Below are 18700 nucleotides of genomic sequence, written 5' to 3'. Positions count from 1 at the left end.
AATCATTGACAATGTTTCAAGACCTAAAATATAAAAGAAACAAAATATAATAATAGTGGACACTACAATGAGTATCAGATATAAAACCAAATGTCTTGAGAGCCCTCAGTGCCCCCATGGAGGAATAAACAAGGTACAGCAGCCACAGAGAAGGGAGAAAACAGCTTTGTTGTGGAGAAGAAGGAAAGCTTCATGAACAGGTGACATTTAAACAGGTGCCAGATTGAGGTTTGGGAGAAGTAAGTGAGATTAAAGCAGAGGGAGTACATGGAGGCATCAAATAGTGAGGTGACTTCTGACAATGCAAGATTTTACTGCCAGAGCATAGGACATGTGTTCCCCTGAGTTCTCCTAAGACAAAAGCCTAAGAGCAGCTACTCTACTGGGGACTGGACCCAGTGAGCAAAAGTCAGGGATAGGGAGTTTGGAGCAGGGAAAAGGGAGACCCCAAAAAAACATGCATTGTAGAGTTGTCCACATAATAGGAGACTGTTGCCAGATCTTGCAGGATTTGCCCATAGTCTTCTTCCTGGGGAAGTAAATGAAAAGTAATTATTCCTCCTGTATTCAATTAGTTAAGAATTGCTCCACAGAGCATTAACTCCCAATACTGGCAGACTGCCTATGCTTGAGTATTCAGTGGGTTCCCATGGGCCCCCATGACAGAGCATCAAAGGAGAAACCCCAGGTGAGAAGGGGGTGACGCATGGCACAGGGCCCAGATGAGCCTGTGACAGGCCGTGCCTGCACAGAACTGGCAGCCATAGCAGTGACTGAAATAGGAATTGAAATTGCAGGGCTTTTAAATGATTTACAATTGTCTCAGGAGCCAAGGCTGAATAGATAAATTAAAAATCCTTTAAGATTTTTAGACTAATCCTTTAAGATTTAAGACTCCTCCCACATTGGAGAAGACAGAATAGACATATTTTCCTATTTATTTGCTAAGAACATGTTTTTATTTATTTGCTAAGAACAACTAAAAATCTTGGGCACTGTATATAAAACAAACACAAAATTCCAAAGGTAGACAAGAGGCAGACCATCTAAGGAGCTTGGGATATGAGGAAAGACATCATGAAATAGAGGAATGACATAGTGGTCATCCTTAATGATTGGATTTTCTTCTTACCTCATATATCTGACTTGGAGCTGAAGAAACTGACAACACAGAAATGCAAACGTGCACAGACAGTAAAAGCCCTCTCAAAAGCCTGCTCCCTCTAGCCAATGAAAGGGGAATCCTAGCAAGGCAGAAGACTTCAAAAAACCACTTTACTCCAGCAAAACACTGCAGGAAAAAAAAAAAAAAAACCTGTGACCACATGGCTCCCCAACTCATGTCAGCAAAGGCCAAATGGAGAACCCAGACTTCCAACCTCATGAGGCTGTAATGAGGCACCCAACACCCTCCTCAGGGTGGTGGTGTCAGAGAAAGTTGAATAGGCAGTTGAGACTGTCATTCCTGCCAGCCAGTAATGAGTAGCCCCTTTCTCCATGGTGTCAGTGGAAACCATGTGGGTGCCTGGATTTCAACCCTCTCTGGGCAGTAATGAGACGTCCATCCCATCCCCAATGGGATGATGGCAGAGCAGGCCTAGTAGAGAATCAAGATATTCACCATCACCCAAGAGTAATGAGGACCCTCGCACCATGTTATTATAAAGATAATGTGAAGAAAATTCCCATCTTCACTTAGCAGTAACAAATTCCCCACCACCAGTATCGACAGAGACCAAATTTAAAAGAATAAAAGTTACACACAATATGTTCTTCAAATACAATGTAATCACAGAAAGATAACGTGGAAATTCCTAAATAATTAATGGATAACAAAAAGAAGTCTCAATGGAAATCAAAAATAATTTGATGTGAACAAAAATGAAAATAAAACATACCAAAATTTGTATAACACAGACAAAACAGTGCTGATAAGAGTATTTGTAGCTTAAATGAATATATTAAAAAGGAAGAAAAGTCTCATATCAACAATCTAGGCTATGCCATCAAGAACCTAGGAAAAGAAGAGCAAAACAAAACCCAAAGCAAGTAGAAGGAAATGATAGGGATAAGAGAAGAAATCAATAAAATTAAAAACGAAAAAAAATAAATAAAATCTTTGAAACAGAGCTGATTCTTTGAAGAGATCAATAAAATTAATAAGCTCCTAGCAAGACTAACAATGAAAAAAGAAAGAAGGCATGAATTAATAACAAAAATGAAACAGAGGTTATTATTACAGACTCTGTGTACATCAAAGGAATAATAAGGAAATACTACAAACAATTCTACACACATAAATATCAACCTAGAAAAGTGGACCACCTCCTAGTGAAACACAAACTGCCACAACTCCCAAAATATGAATATATGATTTGTAACCCTGTAACTATTAACAATTGAATTTTTAATTTATAAAATCCCCAAAAAGAAATCCATAGGTCCAGATTGTTTCACTAGAAAATTCTAATAAAGATTAAAAGAAGAATTCTACACTATCTCTTCCAATAAATGGAAAAGGAGAAAACATCTTCCAATATGTTTTGTAACGTTAGTATTACTCTGATAACAAAAGCAGTACAAAAACCACAAAAAAAAAAGCAAAAAAAAACCAAAACTACAGGCTAATATCTCTCAGATATAAACACAAACATTTTTCACAGTGTACGACACTCAGTATGGCTACTAGAATGTGGAGAAATTAGAATCCTTTAACACTCTTGATAGAAATGTAAAACAGTAAAATGTTGTCACAGTTCTTCAAAATGTTAAAAATGGAATTACTGTATGTTCCAGTGATTCTACTTCTGGGTAATCTCAAAAGAATTGAAACCAGGATCTTGAAAGTATATTTGCACACTCATGTTCATAGCAGCACTATTCACAATAGTCGAAGGGTGGAGGCAGCCAAGTGTCAATGGACAGATGATGGATAAACAAATTTAGTATACACCCACAATGAAAAATTACTCAGCCTGAAAAAGGAAGAAAATTCTGACAGGTGCTACGACATAGACGGAGCTTGAGGACATTATGCTAAGTGAAATAAGAAAGTCACAAAAAGCCAAATACTGTATGATGTCACTTACATGAGGTAGTCAAATTCTTAGAAACAGAAAGTGGAATAGTGGTAGCCAGGAGATGGGGAAGGGGCAAATGGGAAATTATTTGTTTAATGGGTATAGAATTTCAGTTTCACAAGATGAAAATGTTCTGGACATTAGTTGTACAACAATGTGAATATGCTTAACACAGCTGAATTGTACACTTAAACATGGTTGGGCCGGGCGCTGTGGCTCACGCCTGTAATCCCAGCACTTCGGAAGGCCAAGGTGGATGGATCACGAGATTAGGAGTTTGAGACCAGCCTGGCCAATATGGTGAAATCTCATCACTACTAAAAATACAAAAACTTAGCCAGGCATAGTGGTGCTCGCCTGTCGTCTCAGCTACTCGGGAGGCTGAGGCAGGAGAATCGCTTGAACCCGGAAGGCGGAGATTGCAGTGAATGGAGATCACGCCATTGCACTCCAGCCTGGGTGACAGAGCAAGACTCCGTCTCTAAAAAAAAAAAAAAAAAAAAAAAAAAAAAACACACAGGTTCAGGTGGTAAAGTTTACATTATGTGTACTTTTTAAAATTATAACCAAGTGTGTTTTGTTTTCAGGAGGGCCAGGCGTGTTTAATATTCAAAAATCAAGTAATTTTAACAGCATTAAAAATAAATCTCACACGATGATATAAAATTGGTACCGAAAATGCATTTGATAAAAATTCAACAAACATTTATGATGAAAACTCACAAAAATAAGAACAGAGAGAAATTCCTCAACTTGAAAATGAGCATCTACAAAAACCTATAGTTAATATTATAGTTAAAGGTGAATGACTGAATGTCTTCCCTCTTAACGTGGGAACAAGGAAAAAATGTCGACTGTCATCATTCGTATCCAACATAGTCCATAGTCAAAGCAATAAAGCAGGAAAAAAAAGTAAAAGGCATACAGACAAAAATAAAGAAATAAAATATCCCTATTTGTACATTATATTATATACCTATTATTACATACATAGAAAAATATTCAAATAATCTATTTTTTAAAACCCCCTAAAGCTAAGTGAGTTCCACAAATTTATCATATTATACAAGAAAAAAATGATAAATTAGACTTTATTAAAGTTAAAAATTTTGCTCTGTCAAAATTCCTGCTAAGAGGATGAAAAGAGGACCCAGAAAGTGGGAGAATGTATTCCCAAACCAAGGATACAACAAAGGACTAGTATCTAGAATATATAATGTCTGAAAATAACAAAATTATAGCGATATAGAACACATTTGTAGTTTTCAGGGATTAAGAAGGGGATGGCGAAGGAGGAAAGTGAGCATAAATACAAAAGGGCAACATGAGGAATCCTCGTGGTGGTGGAAATGTTCAATGCCTTGACTGTATGTATCAGTGTTAATATTCTTATTGTTTTATTTTGCAAGTACCTATTTTTTCCAGATTTATTGAGGTATACTTGACAAATAAAAATTGTGTATGTTTACAGCGTACAGTATGGTGTTTTTGTTTGTATTTTTGTTTCAACTTTTATTTTAGATTCAGAGGGTACATGTGCAGGTTTATTACATGGGAAAAATGCATCTGGCTGGGTTTTGGTGTATGAATGATCCCATCACCCAGATAGCGAGCATAGTATCCAATAGGTATTTTCTCAGCCTACACCCCCTTCCCACCCTCCCTCCTCTAGTAGTCTCCAGTGTCTAATGTTGCCGTCTTTATGTCCATGTTTACCCTAACAGCATAATGTTTTGATATATGTATACATTGTGAAGTGATTACCACAATCAAGCAAATTTACATAACAATCACCTCACATAGTTCCCTTGTACATCTGTGTGTGTTGAGAACTTTTAAGGTCTCTTAGCAAATTTAAAGTATACAATCAGATATAATTAATTGCAGTCACTATGCTGTACATTAGATCAGATTTTATTCATCCCACATAACTGAAATTTTGTACCTTTTAAACACCTCCCTGTTTTTTCCACCCAGGAGCCCCAGCGATTGGAAACCATCGTTCTACTCTCTGCTTCCATGAGTTTGACTTTTTAAGATTCCACTTGTAAGTGAGGTCATGTAGTATTTGTCTTTCTGTACCTGACTTATTTTACTTAACATAATGTCCTCTAGGTTCATCCACGTTGTTGCAAATGACAGAGTTTCCTTCTTTATTAAGGCTGAATAGTGTGTGTGCATGTGTGTGTGTGTGTACATGTGTGCGTATCACCTTTTCATTTTCCCTTTATCTGTTGATGGGGATTTGGGTTAATTCCATATCTTGGCTCTTGTGAATAATATTGCAAAGAACAGGGGCATACAGATATCTCTTTGAGATACTAATTTCATTTTTTGGGATATGTATCCAGAAAAGGGATTGCTGGATCATATGATAGTTCTAGTTTTAGTTTTTGGGGAACCTCCATATTATTTTCCATAATGAGCATATTGATTTACATTTTGACCAATAGTATACAAGGGTCCCCCTTTCCTTACCAACACTTACCATTTTTTTCATTTTTGATAATAACCATTCTAACAAGTACGAGCTGATAATGTGGTTTTTATTTGCATTTCATTAATGATTATTGATGATAAACATCTTTTCAAATACCTTTTAGCCATTTGTGTATCTTCTTTTGAGAAGAAACTATACAGGTTCTTTGCTTACTTTTTAATTAGATTATTTGGTTTTTGACACTAAATTGTATTTTCTATATGTTTTGGAGAGTAGCCCCTCACCTGATGTATGCTTTGCATTTTCTCCTATCACATGGGTTGTCTCTTCACTCAATTGATTGTTTCTGTGCATAAGCTTTTTAATTTTATGTAATCCCATTTGTCTATTTTTTACTTTTGTTGTCTACGTTCTGGGTTCATATCCAAAAATTTGTTATGCAGATCAACATCTAGAAATTTTTTCATCATATTTTCTTTTGGTAGTTTAGTTTCAGATCTCAAATTTAAGTCTTTAATCTATTTTGAGTTGGTTTTGGTATATGGAGTAAAATAAGGGTCCAGTTTCATCTTTTGCATATGGATAGCCAGTTTTCCCAAAACCGTTTGTTGAAGAGACTCTCCCTGCTCCACTGTGTGTTCTTGTACCTTTGCTGAGTGTCAATTGGCCATAAACGTGTGGATTTATTTCTGGGCTTTCTACTCTGTTCCATTGGTTTATATATCAGTTTATATATCAGTTTTTATGCAAGAACTATGCTGTTTTAATTACCATAGTGTTGTGTCACGCTTCCCACCTTATTCTTTTTGCTCAAGATTGCTTTGGCTAGTAGGATTTTTGCTGTTTCTGTTTGATTGTTTGTTTTTGTTTTTAATGCCATAGGAATTTCAGGATTGTTCTATTTCTGTGAAGAATATCATTGAAATTTTGATAGAAATTTCACTGAGACTATAGATCACTTTGTATAGTACGGAAACTTTAACAATACCAATTCATTAACTCTTCTTTGAAACTGGATATTTTTCCATGTATTTGTGCCATCTTCAATTTATTTGATCAATTTTTTTGAGTTTTTTTGTTTTTTGTTTTTTTTTGAGTAACAGGTATTTCACTTCCATGGTTAAATTTATTTCTAAGTATTTTATTTTTTGTTGATGTTATTGTAAGTGCAATTGTTTTCTTTTTGGGGGTAGTTCATTCATAATGCATAGAGATGCAACCAATTTTTATGTTGATTTGGTGTCTCACAACTTTACTGATTTTGTTTATTAGTTCTAACAGTTTTTTAGTTGGGATCTTTATGGTTTTCTATATATTAAGTCATGTCATCTGCAAACAGATATAATTTTACTTCTTTCTTTTGGATTTGGATGTCTTTTCTTTTTCTTACCTAATTGCTCTAAGACTTCCAGTATATATTCTGAATAGCATATATTGAATAAATGTGGTGAGAGTTCTTGTCTTATTCCTAATCTTAGGGGAAAATCTTTTAATTTATTGTCATCGAGTATATTAGCCATGGGCTTTCCATGTATGGTCCTTATAATATTGTTTTATGTTCCTTCTGTACCTTCAAAATCCTTATTTTGATATTGCACTGTTTTGTAAGCTGTCACCCCACTGGGGGACCTGGGTAAAATATACACAAAATTTCTCTGAATTATCTCTTAAAATTGCATGAGAATCCACAACCATCTTTAAAAGCTTTATATAAAAATAAAATAAAATAAAAAACGTTAAAGAGTCTTAGGTGTCATCCATGAAATGGCATTCAGAATTGTTTTTGCTGTAAGTTATGGGCAGCCAGCAAAGAAGTAGTTAAAAGTGTGGAGAGGGAGTTAACGTGAAGCAGCATGTTCCTTAGAATGGTCTCTCTGCATACCTGTAATCTCAGCACTTTGGAAGGCTGAGGCAGGTGAATAATTTGAGGTCAGGAGTTCAAGACCAGCCTGACCAATGTGGTAAAACCCTGTCTCTACTAAAAACACAAAAATTAGCCTGGCATGGTGGCACACACCTGTAATCTCAGCTACTTGGGAGGCTGAGGCACGAGAATCTCTTGAACCCAGGAAGCAGACATTGCAGTGAGCCGAGATCACGCCATGCACTCCAGCCTAGGCAACAGGATGAGACTCTGTCTCAAAAAAAAAGAATTGTCTCTCTGGCAGAGTATGTATATAAAATGGAAACAGTTCAGATAGCTGATGCATTGGGCAGGAAGCTAAGGGAAGGCCCACTTGATGGCTTCCATTTTCTGTGTGAAGTTAGGAGCAATACCAAATTAACTAATGAGAGGAGTGGTGGCAGGTTGGGTAAAGAGCTTGAGAAAAATTGTGACAATTTAAAAACAGAAAGAAAATAATTGTGAAGCAGTGCTAAGGTCTCAGCTCGGGTTAAAGGCCACAAATTTGTTTAGATATAAATTTTCAAGAGTGTGTGATTTTTTTCCTAAGTTTACTTATCACCGCAGGAGGAGAAAGGTAGAGACAGGCTGAGCCCAATTCAGCATTCACCCAATTCAGAGGGTGCAGGCAAAATCAAAAACAAGAAAGAGTCAAATGTGTCCATAGAAAGAAGTTGCAGGTGAATGACCATAGTCCAAATTGATTTAGGAAAGAGCTGAGGCCAGAGCTACTATGGAAACTCTCTCAGAAGTAAGAAAAGTTCAAGAGGGAGCCTCAAACTCAGATCTGATGCCTCTGAAGTTCATGTTCTTGCCTCTGTCCAAGTTCTCTCCTTTTGAGTCTGCTGATTCAGCAGGTCAGTCCCAGGCTAGGAATATGGGTAGAATCTGAACCACACTCCTAGCCTGGAGCTTCAAGCCCATAGTCCTGGTACCCTTCCAAGAATGAGAGCTGAGGGCTTCGGACAGGGTTTGGGGGCCTGTCAGAAGTCTATTTTCTCTCTATCTCCTCCAGGAAGCCTTCCCTGACTCCCTCAGGCTGGGGTGGGCCACTGCTGGGCTCTCAACCACATCACTCCATATCCCGCCCCTCTACAAAGACTACGAGCTCCTGTAGGATGCATCCTGTGGCCTGGCCCAGAGGAGGCTTCAGCAGTATCATCCATCCTGGAAAGATTTCAAATTCAGATGAGCTGTGGAAGTTGATAGTTTCTGAGGATAATTTAAACTTGGTGGGACATTGTAGAATCTATGATTCTGGTCTCTCTTTCCTTCTTATGGTTTAGTTTCTCCAAGCACCTGTCTGTTCCTGGTTCCAAAGCCAGCCCCAACTTTCCCATTCTCCAGGGACCTGAGTGGAGTGACTGATTCCTCTGTGACCCAAGCCTGGCCTTCCCTGGAGATAGGCACTTCTGCCAAAGTGTCTCTGTGTAAGGAGATAAAACTTAGTTGCTCTGCCACAGGCATTCTGGGCTCCTGCAGGATATGAGTGGGAGGACAGCGTGGAACACAGCTAGGGTGAGTAATCTGGGCCCCAACACATCCCCTTCTCTAATTCTCAGACGAGTGGCTTCCAGCACCTCAGCCTCAGATGGAGATACATCGGTGGGATGGAGTTGGACATAAAGCATAAAAAGGAGAAATAGTCTGGGACAATGAGAGACTGTAGTCCTATCCCCACTTGAAGAACATGGGCTGGAAGAGGCTGGTTTCCTAAGGTCCTGAAGTTTATATCTCTGAGATGAACTGGAATCCAAGACCATATTTCCAAGACTATGCTCCTTATAATTTCTTTAAAAAGGGAGCAGATGTGACAATGTATCCAGTTCTTTTCCTGTTTGGCATCCTGAGGTCATCTGAGCACTGTCTCAGTATCTCAGCTGTCCTTATCTGGACTGGCATTTCTCCACAGGCTTTTCCTGCTGGGTGGGCACCCAAGGTGACCATCAGGTGATGCAGAATAAGCCTGATTACCAGAACTCAGTGAATCAAGCGAGAAAAGGAGAGCTGGGCAGTCTTGCCATTCCTCATATCACTTGTTTTAAATACTGTCCAGTTTTCATTTCTTTCAAGCATTTCTGGATCCAGAGCCTTGTTGGTAGAATGTTTTCGGAAAGTAATCTGACTTCTACCAGGGTAGAAGGTATATCCAGGAGAGGGGATCTTACAGCTGCTCCTCATAAACTCATCCTGTTCTCAATTTCTCTCCTCACTCTTGCTTTTATCAGCTGTAACTCCCTAGTCATTTTGCAGTGGATCTGTGATGCAACCTTTCTATAAGAACTTAATCTTTTATTTCTATCAGTTTCCCACCACTCTTTCTGATTTACCCATAGACTATAATATTTGCATCTCTTATATCCTATCCTGTGCTTTTGTCATCGTGAGTTAATAACTTGTTATTTTTACTGTCACTTAAATGGGAATTTGGAGAGAGTAGAGAGAGAAAGGTTTTGTATGATTTACCAAGTTTAACCAGAAAGCTATTTTCATTAATGTTGTCACTTGTTATAAAAGAAAACTATTTTCTTAATATTTTATTATAAAAAATCAAAAATACTCAAAATTAAAGAGAGAATAAGTGGATCTCTATATACTCATATGCAGCTACAACAATCATCAGCTCACATCCACATTTATTGCAATTCAGGATTACCCTGTAAAAATGTTTCTTTTTGTTAGTTTGCTCGTGTTTTACATTTGATTTGCTCAAAACAAGATACTAACAAGGTCCACGCATTTCTTTTGGTTGATAAGAGTCAAGTCGTGTGTGTGTATGTGTATAAAATAACAGTACATATTTTAGGAGTACAAGTGATATTTTCATACATGTACGCAATGTATAATGATCAAATCAGTGTAATTGTGTTATGCATCTTAAACATTTATCTTTTCTTTCTATTGGGAACATTTCAATTATTTTCCTCTAGTAACTGCGAAATACACAATAAATTATTGTTAATAGTAATTTAATAGTATTAATAGTCTCCCTATTGTACTATCAAATATTATAGCAGAACTTATTCAATCTACCTAACTGTATATTTGTACCCACTAACCAATCTCTCATGTCCCCCTTCCCCTTTGTACTTTCCAGCCTTTAGTAACCACCATTCTAACCCTCTGCCTTCATGAGATCCAATTTTTTTGTTCTCACATAGGAGTGAGAATATGTGATATTTTCCATTCTGTGCCTGGCTTATCACACTTAATGTAATGGCCTCCATTTCCATCCATGGTGTTGCAAATGACAGGATTTCATTCTTTTTAATGACTGAATAATACCGCATTGTGTATATGTTCCACATTTTCTTTATCCATTCATCCACTGATGGACACTTATGCTGACTCTATATCTTGGCTATTGTGAATAAGGCTGCAACAAACATGGGAGTGCAGATATCTGTTTGACATACTAATAATGTTCTTTCTTCTGGGTATGTATCCAGCAATCAGACTGCTGGATCATAAAGTAGTTCTATTTTTAATTTTTTGAGGAACTTCCATACTGTTTTCCATAGTGGCTGTACTAATTTATGTTCTCACCAACAATGTAAGTGCATTCCCCATTCTCCTCATCTTCTCCAGCATCTGTTACTTTGTTTTTTGTTTTTTAATAAAAGCCATTTTAACTGGGGTGAGGTGGCATCTCATTGTCAGTTGAGTTTCATTCCCCTAATGATTAGTGATGTTGAACCTTTTTTCATACATCTTCGGGCAATTTGTATATCGTCTTTTGTTAAATGCCTATTCAGGTCTTTTGCCCACTTTTTAATCAGATTTTTTTTTTCGCTATTGAATTGTTTGAGTTCCTTTTATATTCTGGTTATTAATACCTTGTGGGATAGTTTCCAAAAATCTTCTCCTATTATGTAGGTTGCCTCTTCAATTTGTCAATTGTTTCCTTTACTGTATAAAAGCTTCTTAGCTTTATGTAATCCCATTTGTCTTATTTCTGCCTTTGTTGTACTTTTGATGTCTTACCCAAAAAAACCTTTGCTCAGGCCAGTGTTCTGTAGCATTTCCCCAATGTTTTCTCCTAGTCGTTTCATAGTTTCAGGTCTTATGTTTATGCTTTTAATCTATCTTGAAATGATTTTTGTATATGGTAAAAAATAGGGATCTAGTTCCATTTTTCTGCATATGGATATCCAGTTTTTTCAGCACCATTTATTAAAGAGATTGTCCCTTTCACAATGTATGTTACTGGCATCTTTGTGAAAAATAAGTTGGTTGTAAACGTGTGGATTTATTTCTGAGTTCTCTATTCTGTTCTATTGGTCTATGTGTCTGTTTTTATGATAGTACCATGTTGTTTTAGCTACTATAGCTTTGAGATATAATTTGAAGTTAGGTAGTGTCATGCCTCCAGTTTTGGTTTTGTTTTTTGTTTTGCTCAGGATTGCTTTAGCTATTCAGGATTTATTGTGGGTCGATACAAATTTTAGAATTGTGTTTTACTATTTTTGTGAAGAATGTCATTGATATTTTGATAAGGGTTGCATTGCTTGTAGATTGTTTTGGGTAGTAAGACATTTTAACAATATTAATTATTCCAGTACACAAGCATAGGATATCTTTCCATTTGTGTGTGTGTGTTCTTTGATTTCTTTCATGGGTGTGTTATGGTTTTCCATATAGAGATCTTTCACTTGACAAATTTATCCTAAGGTATTTTATTTTTTGTAGCTATTATAAGTGGAATTGCTTTCTTGATTTCTTTTTTAGATTAATTGCTGATAGCATATAGAAATGCTATTGATATTTGTATGTTGATTTTAAGTCCTGCAACTTTATTGAATTCATTTATCAGTTCTTACATTTTTCTCTTCCTTTTTGTTTTCTTGGAATTTATTTATGGAATAAGCTAGAATGTTTTGTCAAGTTTGTTTATTTTAATATGAATATTTCTGACTTCCTTTCTTGGTATCTTAACATGCCTGCTTGACTGCTGTCTTGACTATTTTCTGTAAACTCAAGGTGGGATATGACCCAAATTTGTAATTTTGGTAAAACATACAGTGTTCTCTAATTTCGTTTTTTTTTTCTTCAGTTGTTAAGTTTTGTGGGTACATTGTAGGTGATATATTTATGGGGTACATGAGATTTTTTAAATATTTTAACTTTTAGGTTCAGGGATACATGTTTGTTATATAGGTAAGGTTCGTTATATAGGTAAACTCATGATTGGGGGGTTTAGTGTACAGATTGTTTCCTCTTCCAGGTACTAAACATAGTACCCAATAATTGTTGTTGTTGTTGTTGTTGTTGTTTAATTGTTCTGAACCTCTCTCTCCTCCCACCCTCTACTCTCAAGTAGGGCCCAGAGTCTGTATTTCCCCTCTTCCAGTCCATGTGTCCTCATTGCTTAGCTCCCACTTGTAAATGAGAAAATGCAGTATCTGGTTTTCTGTTCTTGCAATGGTTTGCTAAGAATAATGGCCTCCAGGTCCATCCATGTTCCCGCAAAGTATATTATTTCATTCATTTTTATGGCTGCGTAGTATTTCATGCTATATATGTACCACATTTTCTTTATCCACTCTACTGTTGATGGACATTTAGGTTGATTCCATGTATTTACTATTGTGATTAGTGCTGCAATGAACATATGCATACATGCGTCTTTATGGGAGAATGATTTATATTCCTTTGGGCATATACCCAGTAGTGGGATTGCTGGGTCAAATTGTAGTGTTTTTTTTTAGTTCTTTTGAAGATTTGCCACACTGCTTTCTACAATGGTTTAACTAATTTACCCTTCCACCAACAGTGTATAAGTATTCCCTTTTCTCTGCATCCTCATCAGCATCTTTTATATTTTGACTTTTTATTAATAGTCATTCTGACTGGTATGAGATGGTATCTCATCATGGTTTTGATTTGCATTACTCCAATTATTAGTGATATTGCACTTTACTTCATACGCCTGTTGGTCACATGTATGTCTTATTTTGAAAAGTGTTCATGTCCTTTGTCCACTTTTTAATGGTGTTGAGCTGGGAATGTTCTTTGTCTCACCTAAAGCCAGCATATCTCAGAGTCTCACCCAAGGCCCATGACATACTACCTAGGTATTGCTGCTGGTTCTTCAGGGCCCAAGGGCTCCTTAGTCATCAGATGATAAATCCTGCCAGGATTGGGCCATTCCCTGCAGGGCAGTAGGTTCCCTTCTGTCCCAGAGTGTGTCTAGAAATGTTGTCAAGGAGCTAGGGCCTGGACTGGGGGCCTCACAACTCCTTCTGGTACCCTATCCTACTGTGGCTGAGCTGGCATCCAAGATGAAAGACAAAGTCCTCTTACTCTCCCTTATCCTCTTCTCAAGCAGAAGGAAGGAGTCACTTTTGTTGCTGTGAGCTGCCCTGACTGGGATTGGGGGAGGGGTGGTAGCACAAGCATCCCTTAGCTGCCCCAGCTGGTGTTTCACTAGGTCATGTTCCCACCCGCTTCCACTGGCTCTGAACCCAGTACAACACTAGAACTTGCCTAGAAGCTGCCGTCCTTGTGTCCTAGACTTTCTTTCAAGTTTATGAGGACCCCAGAGCACTTTGGCTCAGGGTAGTGAGGCTTGCCAAAACTCAAGTTCTGACCGCTGGAATGTGTGATTCCTCTCTGACTAGGGCTGATCTAAATCCTCCCTCTATGGATGGGCAGTGGCTGAGTTCTGCCTGGTGTTGATTTCTACTATGACAGGGCAGCTCTGAATTCAAACAGCCACCGTGTTCTACATCCCCTAAATGCTCAGATTCTCTCTCCACACAATGTATCCACTGCCAGGGGATGGGATATGGGTGGCGACAGCAATTCAAGACTGTCTTTCTACCCTGGTCAATACCCCTTTTAGCAATATGACATTAAAACCAGGTACTGTGATTGCTCACCTGAATTTTGGTTCATATGAAGGTGCTTTTTTGTGTAAATAGTTGTCAGATTTGGTGTTCCTGCATGCAGGATGACTACAGAAGCCTTATATTTGGTCATCTAACTCTGCTTCCTCTGGTATTTTGTGATACTTTCAGCCCTTGATGATTTTTTCCATTATTTCACTAGGTAAAGAAAAGTTACTCTAATTCTATTATTTCCTGTTAGCTGTGATACCTTTTGCATTTTTTTTTGTTTTAACCATCCAACAATTTGTAGAAGCAAAGCAGATTATGTGCAAGTTTTCAGAATACTGAGTTCCAATTAATAGCATCACTAACCAATGAGTTGTGAGTTTGTGTGTATGTATATGTACATCTCTTTCTCTCACACACACACACACACACACACAATGTGTTTCCATCTTTTTCATCTACCATTCTTACTGATGTTGAATTGGCCTTATTTGGAAAGTGGGAGCCTCTTCAAGTTGACTACTTTGTCTTTTTTAAGTGATTCCTGTTGGCTTTGAATGATTCCTTATCTTCTAGTACTAAAAGATGTCCAATATCATTAGGCATATTTCCAGCACAAGATTTGAAATCAGCTATTTATCAAAAGATATGTGACTCCTTTTAGGGGAAAATGTTATCTAAAAGCCACAGCTAAGTATTGGAGGTACTCCTTGCTACTGAGATGTTCTTGTTACTGAGTCATTTTCTGAGGATAAAGCTGAAAAATATATATTACTTAAAAGATAAATATTTCTTGAGCTTATTCTGATATTTCAAACTTAACTCTATAATTACAACATTTTAATTAACTTGGTTGATTTTAAATATGTATTCTTTTTCTCTTACCCTGAAAGTCTTGGCTCTCAAAGGCATTAATATAATCACTCAAAAAATGTATCCTACAATATTAGTCCACGTTATAAATAATAATAAAAATATTGACTTTAATGTATGTTATTTTTCTTTTCCACCTAGACAACATTCTAGATGCATTCAGAATGTTTATATTCCAGCCGGGCATGGTGGCTCACGCCTGTAATCCCAACACTTCGGGAGGCCAAAGCAGACAGATCACTTGAGGTCGCGAGTTCACGACCAGCCTGACCAACATGGTGAAACCAAGTCTCTACTAAAAACAAAATTAGCCAGGTGTGATGGTGCATGCCTGTAATCCCAGCTACGCGGGAGGCTAAGGCAGGAGAATCGCTTGAATCCAGGAGGCAGAGGTTGCTGTGAGCCGAGATCGCGCCATTGCACTCCAGCCTGGGCAGCAAGAGCAAAACTCTGTCTCAAAAAAAAAAAGAATGTTTATATTCCATCCATTTCTTTACACATTTGGATGTAAAAAATGGATGTTTTTTACATATCCATTTTTTTCTGTACACACTAATCCCTTTTTTGTGATCTATTGGTCTTAAGAGATTTCTGGGTTGCATCTGATACTTTTTCATTTTAAGATTTGTTGCCTACAGCGGGGTACTTATAGGATTTTTATCCTTGCAACGTAATAATTATACCTAAATATATCTATATTTGTCTAGTCATTAGTGTTTATTTTCTGGTAGATAAGCATGTTGATACAAAGACTTGGATTTTTTATAATTTTTAGAAATATTTTATTATATATTTGAATATTTTTCTTTTTTTATTCTTATTTTACTCCTCTTCAGGAATACCTATTGTGTTTGAGATTACACTGTTTTATTCAGCATATCAATTACATTTTCTCTAATGACTTTTATCATTGTTTTAATTTCATTTTGTTTTATTATTCTCAATTCTGTTTTTCATATTGGTAAGTTTCTAAGCAGTATACCTTTTTCTAATAAGAATATTTTCAATTTTAGAGTAGCTTCTATTTTTTGCCCCAGGTTATTTTCTTTGGTCTATGATTTTTATTTTCTCTATTATCAACTCATTTTCACACTCTAGTATTACAACATTTCATTTTGTTCATGTTTTCTTTAACTTTTTTAAGTATTTTAAAAAATTTATATAAAACATTTTTCTCTTTCCTCTAGTAACTCTTTATTTCAAAGAGTATTTACTATATGTTTAACTTAGTTTATCCCTTTTAATTTTTATAAAATATGTCTGCATAAATTCTATGTGGGAACTACTCTGTTTTTTACTTATCTTTAAATGGAGTCAGTTCCATCAGGGCTTGATATTCACTCAAAAAGTAATGCATAACAGAGAAAGAATAGATAATAACTCAACTGACAACAACAGCAACTTTAATTTTCTATGTATTCTTTTAAAATATTTCACAAAATATACACAATCTTCTGGCCAGTAGACACAATACTTCTTAACTCCCCTACCCTCCAGTTCCTGGTCATTTTTCACCTTCAGTGTGAGCTGATTACATTGACTAGATACAACTGGAGACCCAGCTATCATCATGAAATTTGCTTTAGCTCACAGACCTGTTTTGGGTGGGTTTTTAAATCTCTGCTAAAGATATTTGGATGGCTGCTTTTCATCTCTTTTCTTGATCTACCTTTAAACTGTTGTCCTTTGTTTTCTTATTTGCTTGTTTGTTTGGGAATGTAGAAGCTGAATCCCAGAAAAGAAGAAAAACAAGCCCATGCCTACTACCCCTCAGGTTTCTACGGTAGATCTGCAATTTATTTCTACGGGATCACTGTTTCCTCTTTAAAATACAGCATTTTGTACTAAGTTCGTCAGGATCACTCTATGTATATTAAAAGAAAGTATCACTTTGTTAAATATAAAAAGAAACCAGTGTTACATGCTATCAACTAGAACTTTTGTCATCAATAAGCTTAATTTACAGTTATTCTCCCTTTTCATTTAGATGGAAGTACATTTTAAAATATGATTCACATCTGTCATATTTGCTAGTGTGCATGAACCAATGGCACCTGGTATCAGAGGTGGTATTCTTCCAATAATTTTGTATTTTCTCCTTATTTTCTACCCAAATTGAAGATCTCACATCTCTCCAGAGCCCTTGTCTGCCTCCCTAGGATGCTCCCTTCCCAGTCAACATCCCCTTCTTCCAACCACCTGCTTTTCTCATGATTGGCATCCCAGGGCTGGAGGCCATTCATGGCTGGCTCACCATCCCCTTCTCCTCCATGTACACTGTGGCCCCCCTGGGAACTGCCTGATTCTCCTGGCTGTGAAGAGGACCCCCAGCCTGCATCAGCCCATGTACTACTTCCTGTCCATGCTGGTGCTCACCGATGTGGCCACACCTTGTCCACAATGCTTACCACCTTGGCTGTGCTCTTGTTTGACTATTGGCTCATTGGTTTCAATGCCTGCCTGGTCCAGATGTTCTTCCTGCGCTCCGTCTCTGTGGTGGAGTCCTCAGTGCTCCCGCCCATGTCCTTTGACTGCTTTGTGGCCATCTCCACCCCCCTGCGCTATGCAGCTGTCCTCACAAACAATGTCCTCATCAGGATTTGGCTGGCCATTGTGGCTCGAGCTAGCTTGTGCCTCTTCCCTGTGCCATTTCTGGTTAAGCGTCTAAATTTCTGCCCTGGTGGTAACATCCTATCCCACTCGTTCTGTTTCTACCCTGATGTAATGAGGTGGGCCTGTGCTGACATCAGGATCAATATATGCTATGAGCTCTATGTGGTTGTATCTATAGGGGGCATAGACTCCCTGCTCATCATCCTGTCCTATACCTTCATCCTGCACACAGTCATGGGTCTGGCCGCTCCCAGGGAGTGCATCAGGGCCCTCAGCACCTGTGTTTCCCACATTCTGGCTGTCTTTGTCTTCTTCCTCCAGGTATCACCATGTCCATGATCCACCATTTTGGGAGGCACCTGCCCCACATTGTACATGCTCTTGTTGCCTATGTGTATCTAGGTTGCTCAATCCCATCATTTACAGTATGAAGCCCAAGCCCATCAGGGAGGCCATGCTCAGGATGCTGAGGGGGAGAAGCCAAGGTTGATGAAATTACAAAATATTATAGGGCCTGGATAACATTAAAGAGACTGCTATAGCCTTACAGAAACCTGTTAGACCCAGCAAGCACTGAAAATCCCTAATCTGTGCTGAGACTGTGGGAAATCCATAAGGTTTGTTTATGTTACAAATTTGTGTTCAGCATTTACTCTGTAAGAAAGTAGTGATGAGGATGAAAGACTGATAAATAAATGAAACGTGTTCCCTTGTCTCCGAAAGCTCACAGCCTTGTGCCAGGAAAAAGGCAAGTAAAGACACAACCAGAGTATAAACCAATAAGTGCCATAATAAAGTTCCTTTCAAAACATTACTAGAGATTACAAATTGGTCATTGACAGGACATGCCTGGGAAGGTGTGGCAAGCTTCCACAAAGAAGATAGTAATTTTTATCTCACCTTGAAAAATTCAGAATTTTTCTATGCAAAGTAGGAATTAAATAAGGAAGAGAAA

General features: G+C 37.5%; 1 protein-coding gene across 1 annotated transcript; it reads left to right on the top strand.

Moving 5' to 3' along the window:
* The first annotated feature begins 8156 nt into the window (after window positions 1-8156).
* Window positions 8157-18084, top strand: LOC105543070 (olfactory receptor 51I2-like). Its single transcript, XM_011984832.1, is given in 5 exon segments — window positions 8157-8280; window positions 8710-8853; window positions 9336-9406; window positions 17453-17516; window positions 17519-18084. Coding segments are annotated over 5 exon segments (969 nt in total).
* Window positions 18085-18700: the final 616 nt, after the last annotated feature.

The sequence above is a fragment of the Mandrillus leucophaeus genome, unplaced genomic scaffold, assembly GCF_000951045.1.
Source record: "Mandrillus leucophaeus isolate KB7577 unplaced genomic scaffold, Mleu.le_1.0 Scaffold1065, whole genome shotgun sequence".
Taxonomy (NCBI): domain Eukaryota; kingdom Metazoa; phylum Chordata; class Mammalia; order Primates; family Cercopithecidae; genus Mandrillus; species Mandrillus leucophaeus.
Note: the sequence above shows the minus strand (reverse complement) of the source record. Positions and strands in the feature narration are given on the sequence as shown.